This window comes from Xyrauchen texanus, chromosome 4, assembly GCF_025860055.1.
Source record: "Xyrauchen texanus isolate HMW12.3.18 chromosome 4, RBS_HiC_50CHRs, whole genome shotgun sequence".
In the NCBI taxonomy this organism is placed as follows: domain Eukaryota; kingdom Metazoa; phylum Chordata; class Actinopteri; order Cypriniformes; family Catostomidae; genus Xyrauchen; species Xyrauchen texanus.
The window spans coordinates 39,743,969-39,752,241 of NC_068279.1; the positions used below are offsets into that span (position 1 = coordinate 39,743,969).

Genomic DNA, 8,273 nt, shown 5'->3' on the forward strand with positions numbered 1-8,273 from the left:
AAGAGTATAAGAAATGCCAGAGGTTATGTATCACATGCATTCATAAAAAAAAAAATATATAAAACAAACTGTAGACTGCCTTAATGTATGGGGTTTGTTTATGTAAGATCCTTACAATTTCTTATATTAGATGCAGAGGTTTGATTTATCCTGGACACAATTGTTAAATGTCCAATTCCCATGATCATGCATCTTCTATGTTCAAGTTGCCACAAGTAGTATTTTGACATTTAAGTCACATTTAAAAAAGGTATGAATACAATGCATTATATATATATATATATATATATATATATATATATATATATATATATATATATATATATACAGAGAGAGAGAGAGAGAGAGAGAGAGAGAGAGAGAGAGAGATACTGTATCCAAGTGGTACTTGCAAAAAATAAACTAAAAAAGCTAAGCTAGACTGTTTCTCAGAACTAACTTAGACAGTTTTGCATTTACTTTTAACCAACTGATCTTAAATTGATTTTAGTAACTATATGACCTCAGCCCCTTCAAGTTCACAGAGTAACCGTGTTGTTCATCATATTAACTTTGAACATGTTCCACTACTACTGACAATGTGTCCCAATACTCATGGTTTTCATTTTTAATGTTCTATCTTTTTTTCTAGTTAGAGACTTCAACTTCTTTTTGTAAAACATTTAGCTTGAAAAGTGCTTTTTTTGTGCTATATTTCTTTAAAAATAAATTGGTTTGATATTTTGTTACATTCTGTAATGCTAAGACATTCATACATTTGTAAGCCTGGCCTAAGTGTCTCAATACGTCTTGGGGCCACTGTGTGTTCAGCAACATGGGAGATTTGCCATTAGAGATCCTTTTTAATGTGAGAAGCTGCAGACAGTTTATAATATTGTGAAGTGGAAGAAGTCACTGATCCTCTTTATGTGGTCTCTGTCTGTTCTGTTCCTCTTTGTGTTCTAGGGCTGCTGGCTGCCCGCTCTTTTTCTCCTTTCTTGCTGGCTGGGTTTAGGGCGAGCACACTGGCCGCTCTCTCAGGACTCTCCGGAAGCCTCTCAATGTCCTGAGGGGTGTCTGACTCTCTGGCTTGCCCTGTCTCAGGCTTGGCTGCTTCACCTTTGGATCTCTCTTCTATACTGACTCCTGTGAAGTGAGAGCCATTCCTCAGTGTCTCTCTGCAGTCTCCATAGAGATGCTGCTCCAGAGTCAGATTTGATGCTGTCAGGTGTTTGAACTCTGACTCAAATGGAAAACCACCACTTTGCTGGGTGGCTCCCTCCATCTGGCCTAGGACTGCAGTCCCCCTGTATACCTCAATGGCTTCTGGGAGCATGGACTTGATTTTGGGGAGCCAGCGTTTACGAACTCTCCGGGCGTTTGTGCACATGTCTGCAGCAATCACATTCATTTCACTCTCTTTGAAGTTAGGGGCAAAGTTCTGACAGTAGACTAATGAGAGGACAGAGAGAAAGGACAAATATGAATAGTAATGCAGATATGCCAAAAACTGCAGTTTAAACACTGCTTGCAATGTCTTAACAGAAGTAATTGGAAAGGTACTTTGAAACTGTAGCTTCCTAAGCTACAAGCTACTCATAAAAGTTAAACTGCAGTCAAGCTACTCTTTAAAAAAACTAGATGGACACACTACAAGCTACTAACAAAAAGAAGATAACAACACTGAAGGTATATTTAAAGAAAATATATTTTAATATATAGCAATTCGTTTTTTTTAATAGGAATATATATGTTTAATAGACTGAACATGAATTTATACTAGACTATATACAAAATATAAAATAACAAAACTAGAAAACATCCTATTATATATAACTGAGTTGTAATATAATGATAAAATCATTTTTAATGAAATATTAAATGCTCCAAAAAATAGGCAAAGTCCTTTAAGTCTGCTCAAGGGCTTAAGTGAATGATATAAGTGAACAAATTAATTTAAGCCGGCGTCACACAAGCCGATATTTCCAACAATTCGTAGGTGTAAGCTTAATTTACATAATCACCGGCCAGTAGGTGAGAGACAAAGCGTGCAATAGCATCTGCCAGCGGGAGGTTCTTAATCCCTTCATTGACAGGACTCCCAGTTAATGGTTCAAGCAACTGGAAAAGCACATCAAACATGACAGAAAAAAACATTCAGTTGCTGGGGCAGGCTCTTGTGTTCTCGTCAAGAGACCAATGATCTTCTTTTACTGAAGAACTGACAAGACATCATGCTGATCTGAACGTTTTCATCAGCGAGATCACGGAGCCATTTGTAATCCATAGTGATTCTGTCATCCAGCATTTTTCCTGGGGTTCTCCTACACTAAAACGACTAATGAAATCAGAAAGCAGAGGCACTACAGTTTTTATTGAAAGTAACCCTTACAAAAAATCAAGAGATGCTTTAAAATTGCTGCAAACTTGCCACAAATTCAGCAATCATTATTTTAACATGCAAATGAGCTTGTTATTCACCACAAATGTTTGCCAGAACTCTGCAGATCTTTACTGATAGAGGTGAACCTGCAGCAAATCTTTGGCGACAGAGAAGAGTTTGCCGCAAAGCTCATTGGCATGTGAACATTAATGAGTGAAAAAGTTTGCAGCAAATTTGTGGCAACTAAAAGAATTTCTTTACTCACTTAAAGCTGCATATGGACATGCGCTTTCTACGGCAAGCCCTGAAGGGAAAAATACACAATCACACACATTCATAGGGTAAAGTTACTCCATTAATTGTATCCTAAATTAATCTATTGCAATTGTTTATGTTCATGCGGTACTCCTGTTGTTATTTTGGCAAGTTTCACATGACAGGTATCGGAGAGAGAATCAGTATGTCTGTCACACCTCCACCATTCTGGATCAGCAAGTGTGCCATACCTCCGACTAAAGAGAGCGAGATCTTAGAAAACAGTCAGCAAGTGTGACACCCTCAACCAAAATTAAGTTGTTTTGAATCGGCTAATGTGACGCTGGTACTAAAATTAATTGGAGTTCCCAATGCTAAATTTAAGTGATTTGATTATTGTAAGCAGTTTATTTCCATGAATCGTCGAAAAGAACCGATTCACTTAAATTATTTGGAATTTCTAGCGCTAAACTTTAGAACAGTTTAGGAGTGCATTTGATTGCTCCCTTGGCTCCATTGCTGCATTTGCAATACAAAGAGATAAATGTAGCATTTTTTTGGAACTACTTACTGGAAAATGTAACTATACTGGAAAAGCTATACTATTGTGAATATAACTGAACTACTGTCACGCTACTGAAAAAAATGCAGTAAGTTAGTAGCTTTGCTATTTATAGATAGTAGCTCTTGACACCAGAGTTTGTGAGTGGAGTGGAGTGGAGTGGGACCAGAGTGAGGAGTGAAGCAGAATGATTTTGCCTGGAGTGAGGAGCGGTGTCACGAACCCCGCTCCCTCGCTCCGCCCCCTTGAGCTCGTACGCTCTTTTTCCTCCCTCGGGCTTCCACGCCCGTTTTGCTCGTTCGAGCTTGCACGCTCGTTTTTGCTCCTACGAGCTTACATGCTCGTAGACTATCTCCCCGGGCACACATGCACTCCATGGCGTACTCGCCGCTTCCGCCTCATCCAGAACATTATGACCACCTGCACTCGTCCCAATCACCACGTCATTGTTTACACCTGCACTCGCGTCATCTGCACTCCTGTTCATTGTTTACACCTGCACTCGTCACTATATATTCCACACGCATTTGTTTCTCCAGTGTTGGTTATTGTATTTAGATTCCCGTGTCTTTGCCCCCCGCTAGTCTCATCTAGTTTTGACCCCCCTGTGATTCGTTACCCCTTAGCTTGCCAGCTCTCTTGTTCCCCTAGCTCCCCTGTTTAGTCCTTCCCGCTACTCACTTTGATTCCCCGGCTTTTGACCCTACGCTTCCCTCGACGACGATTCTCCCTCTGGATTTGCCCTTTGTACTTTTGCCTGCTTTGCTTTTATTTAATAAAGCAGTTTTTTCCCGACATTGTGACTGTCTCAACTTGTGTTCGCTACAAGCGTGTTTTTAAATATCGGAGGGTCATTATTTTCTCTCGTTCTAGCAGCACTTGGTAATGTTCAACCTCCAGCGCGAAGGTTACTTTCGCTTTCTGTTTTCACGCTCCCTATTATTGAGTTAAGCTTGCCGTAAAGCTTGACTTAACTACATGCTTGTGTCTCTTTATTCTTACGTCAACTGGCATAGTGAAAATTAATGATGGGATGGCGATGGCGAAGGAGAATTGCCATGATCAAATGTTTGTTGTGAAATCCAAAAGACATGTCCAAAAAACACGATGATAATCCGTTCACATGTGGAGAGAAAAATCTAAAAAGTTCAGTAATTCATATATCCCCTATTAAATATTTTGAATGATCATATCATCATTCTAATCTAATGCATCTCAATCTTAACTGTAGGCTATTATGTCCCGCATTAAATAGAATTGAACTTTTAATGAAGCAAAACACCAACTGAACTAATCAACATGTTAATATTGTGTAATCTAAATTTATTTTAGTTAATTTATGCATTATACATTTGCAGATGAAGAAGCTCAGCAAATGCGAATAGAGAAAATATGTGTAGAACATTCTGAGAATACATATATTTTTTGCGTTCACAGAATTATAGGGCAAGGTTAATTAAAAGAAGCACGATAATAAAAAATAATAGGCAATAATACATATTTATTAATTTGATTTAATTTAATGTTTTGTTTTTGTTCTGGTAATTTATATTTTTAATTTTATGTTTTTTTTTTTTTTTTTTGCATCTAGCAATTAATTGAATTAATCAAACCCGGAGAATGCTGCCGATATGTTTCAAACGTAAGCTATAAATAATTATTTAATTTAGTCTTGGGCTAATGTTAGTGTTCTAATAAAGCACTTTGTAGCTTTTCTTCTAGTATTGTGTAATTATTTTTTATTTAATACACCTTTTGCATGGAAGGTTGTGATATTAAAAAGCATACTGAAATAACTTTACAGTGGAGAGGTATTTAGGCGCTAATTTTGCTAATCCAAGAGCACGGAGCGAGCGAGGAGCAGGAAATGGACAACCCAGAGTGGAGCTGGAGCAGAGTGATTAAAGAATGCTTTGAGCGCGGAGGGGATATTGTTGCTACTCCACTCCACTCACATACTCTGCTTGACATTACAGTCACACAACACTTTAGCACTGTTTCAAAACCAAGTGATGCTGTCTTAGATTTTGGAAAAAATCAGGCTTCTTTGGAGGCAGCATAATTAAGATGCTTTATCTTTTGGAACCGTTTTTACATCTGGAGTGTGCCTATGATGCCTCCTAAGGCAGCTCTCTAGGTTTTGGAACAACTGTGTGACTGCACCTGTACAGATGATTGTAAAAGGGCCACTCACGTTTGACCGTGTTGAGGATGCGGCTGTCCAGTGGTTTGCGGTTTGGATCACAGTTAGAAGAACGAATTCCAGTACCACAGCTGTCTGCAAGTGTGTTCCTGCAGGCAAAATATCATACTCAACCACTAGGGGGCACACATACCAAATTTTTCTAAAACACCATTTTTCACATACAATATACTGATATATTCCATACAGGGGCAGTTCTAGGGTCAGTAGATATTTGGGGCATAGCTCAGACCTCTGTGGATACACATGGGGCCATCCTTTGACATTTTGGAATATAATACACTTTATAATATAGGTTTAAATGAAGAGAATTTACATCTTTGAGATGTCATTTAAATAGTAAATCTTTAAATATTACCAAATCTGAAAAGAAAAAGGACCCACTAACTTTGTCTCTGCTTCAAAAATCAGAAATTGTGTGCTTTTGACACTAAAACGTGATAAAAAACCCACTATATTGTTCCTTTCAACATTCCGTAGTTCAACATTACATGACAGAGTTATATAATTGATTTTTGGAGTGCTTTTAGTTAGTTTAGAATATAGCAGGCTGTGAATAGTAGAAAATATATCCTTGAGGAAAAAATGGTTACAGTTTGCAAATTCCTTGAGCACATTTTGTGTATCTATTATGCTTTGTTTTCAGGATTACATACAGTATCTAAATATTTTATATGCACGTCTATTGACCAACTCAACACAGTTCCCAATATTTCACCAAGACAGAAATGTTGACCAGACACAGCAACGAACGCATGCACGTACATGAATGCTGGAAAGCAGCTACCAACAAGACTGCACGTGTGTACTGAATTGAGTCTGTATATGTTGTTATCGATACTGTAAAAAGACAGATATCATTAATTTATATCTATTAGTTAATACTAATATATTTTGTTAATTATTGAAATGTAATATGTTTTATTATTAACTTATTACCAAAGCACTGGTACTTCAGACATTACTACAACACATTTGTGGCTCCACATCTGCTTTACGGGGCTTGTTAATTTCTATGGAAAAACTGTGTTGTTGTATTTCATACATTCTAAAGCTGCACACACATCCTTGTTATATTTGACCTGTCAAAAAAAGCAGCTAGGAGGCGTCTCAGCAGGACTTTGTGCTTGACCCCAGCGCAGAGGTGACAGTTCATCAGCTGACCACGCGTCATGAAGACACCAGATCCTTCCACAGCACGAACAACAGAGAAACAAGGAGACCTTAGCCCTGAATCAGTGACTCAAATGACTCAGTCTGAATTGATAAATAATTCAGCTGTACATGGATATTCAGATAGGGTGGCATTATTTAGGCCTCACCTCCAATAAGCTCCAGCCTCTCTCCAGGGTCTCCCTCTGTGTAGAGAGCAGGGTGGCAACGGTAGCCGATCTGGCTAATGAGACCAGCGGGCAGAGCCTCTCTGTCTCCTCCCAGCAGCACACAGAAGCGGTTCTCCAAGGACAGAGGCAGGGAGGACACCTCCATCTTCTCTTGTACTGCAAAGAGACAAAACAGGAATTAATTCCTAGATTTTTGAGCTTTTTTGGCACATAAGAGTAGTTCATTACAGGTCATTTACTGCCAAAGAGACTGGCCGTGCCCCCATAGATCTTTCCATTTGTTAGGCTCTCATATGAGTCATCCTCAAAATCCTCCTCCTCATTTTGATGTGACGTTGGGCTGTCTGTGGTTGGGAGGCTTGAGGCTCCAGGGCTGGAGTGATCCCTGGTGGAGTGCTCATAGGGATGCATCACAGGTATTACCCCATTGCCACCTCCACCGGTGTAGAAAAGAGTGCTCATCCTTGAAGATCTGCCCCTTGTGCCCCTATCCTCCTCAGCATGCTTTTGCTCTACGCTCGGAGCACACACCGAGGTCTCCAGATTCTCCTCCTTGATCTTGCAGACAGTTGTGTGGTCACCTAGCAACAGGGAGGAGTTGTTGTTGTTGTTGTTTGGGCTGGGGGGATCGTCTGTGGCAGATGTCTGGGAGTCGCAGTATGGAGCGCTGGTCTTGAACATGAGGTCCATTCCTCGTTCCACAATGTTCTGGATCTGAAGGTAGCCTGCAGTGTACATGACCATCAGCTGATCACTGGCACTCACTGTCATCCTGCCCGTGTAGCAGAATGACAAGATCTGCCGGAAACAGGATGGGGCCACAGACGAGGGCAGCTCAAAGAGAGTCTGGGTGCTACCGCTGAACAAATCACGGAAGTACAGGCTGCTGGCCGCCAGCACGGCACGGTGGGCCTTGAAGGCCTGTCCATTGACCATGATGGCCACATCGCAGTGCTGGCCCAGCAACCGCTGTTCATTTAGGCTGTCCAGAACTGTGCTGCCAAAGTTTGGGATCTCCATGTGCAAGAGCTGTGACATCATGCCAGTTTCAGATTATTGGAGAAGACAGGACGTTTTCACCAGACATCTAAGACAGCAGAGAGTCAAGATAGTGTCAAGTTGGATGGGAAGAAGGTGAGGCTTAAGGCAAGTATTGCAATGTTGTTACAGAAACATAAATATAAAAAAATGCGACAGATATTCTGCACAGCAACTCCCTTGGTAAACAGCTTTCTTCAACCCAACATTACTAGAGTCTGCATGTTTGAAAACTCAGCAATAAGATTGCTCTGAGTGTTCAAAAGAAGCTGAAAAGTGACCCACCAACACACCCACCCTCCCTCGCAACCCTGCCACTACCTGACCTCTATAGCAGAATCCTCCGAGATGGGAGAGAGAGAGAGAACGCAGACAGACTCCTCACATTAGCCCAGCATAAGGAAAGGTAGCTTAAGATGCAGAGAGATATGTCTCAATCCGTCCTCTTCATCCCCGCACAGGACTAAGCCAGCGAGAAGTAAAGGGAGCGTCTGTGTGCAATCGATGCAC

General features: G+C 40.4%; 1 protein-coding gene across 2 annotated transcripts; it reads right to left on the minus strand.

The window, feature by feature from the left end:
* Positions 1-387: 387 nt before the first annotated feature.
* On the minus strand, positions 388-8,263 carry LOC127642967 (nucleus accumbens-associated protein 2-like). Of its 2 annotated transcripts, none has more exons than XM_052125454.1 (6): positions 8,090-8,263; positions 6,965-7,812; positions 6,705-6,881; positions 6,465-6,570; positions 5,374-5,471; positions 388-1,431 (listed from the first exon to the last, which is right to left on the minus strand). In XM_052125454.1, exons 2-6 carry the CDS (start codon positions 7,764-7,766, stop codon positions 905-907), a joined length of 1,710 nt encoding a protein of 569 aa, XP_051981414.1. In that variant the 5' UTR covers positions 7,767-7,812; positions 8,090-8,263; the 3' UTR covers positions 388-904. The 2 variants fall into 2 exon arrangements, with proteins under 2 accessions (XP_051981414.1, XP_051981415.1); XM_052125455.1 differs by having other exon boundaries at positions 8,085-8,263.
* Positions 8,264-8,273: the final 10 nt, after the last annotated feature.

What these genes read in the sequence shown, in the direction of transcription:
- LOC127642967 (XM_052125454.1), bottom strand. Translation starts at nt 7,766, where the DNA reads ATGATGTCACAGCTCTTGCACATGGAGATCCCAAACTTTGGCAGCACA. An exon ending in CACGGCCAGTCTCTTTGGCA is followed by an intron (nt 6,882 to 6,964) that starts GTAAATGACCTG and finishes GTCTCTTTGCAG; the next exon opens with TACAAGAGAAGATGGAGGTG. An exon ending in CTAGCTGCTTTTTTTGACAG is followed by an intron (nt 5,472 to 6,464) that starts GTCAAATATAAC and finishes TTTTGCCTGCAG; the next exon opens with GAACACACTTGCAGACAGCT.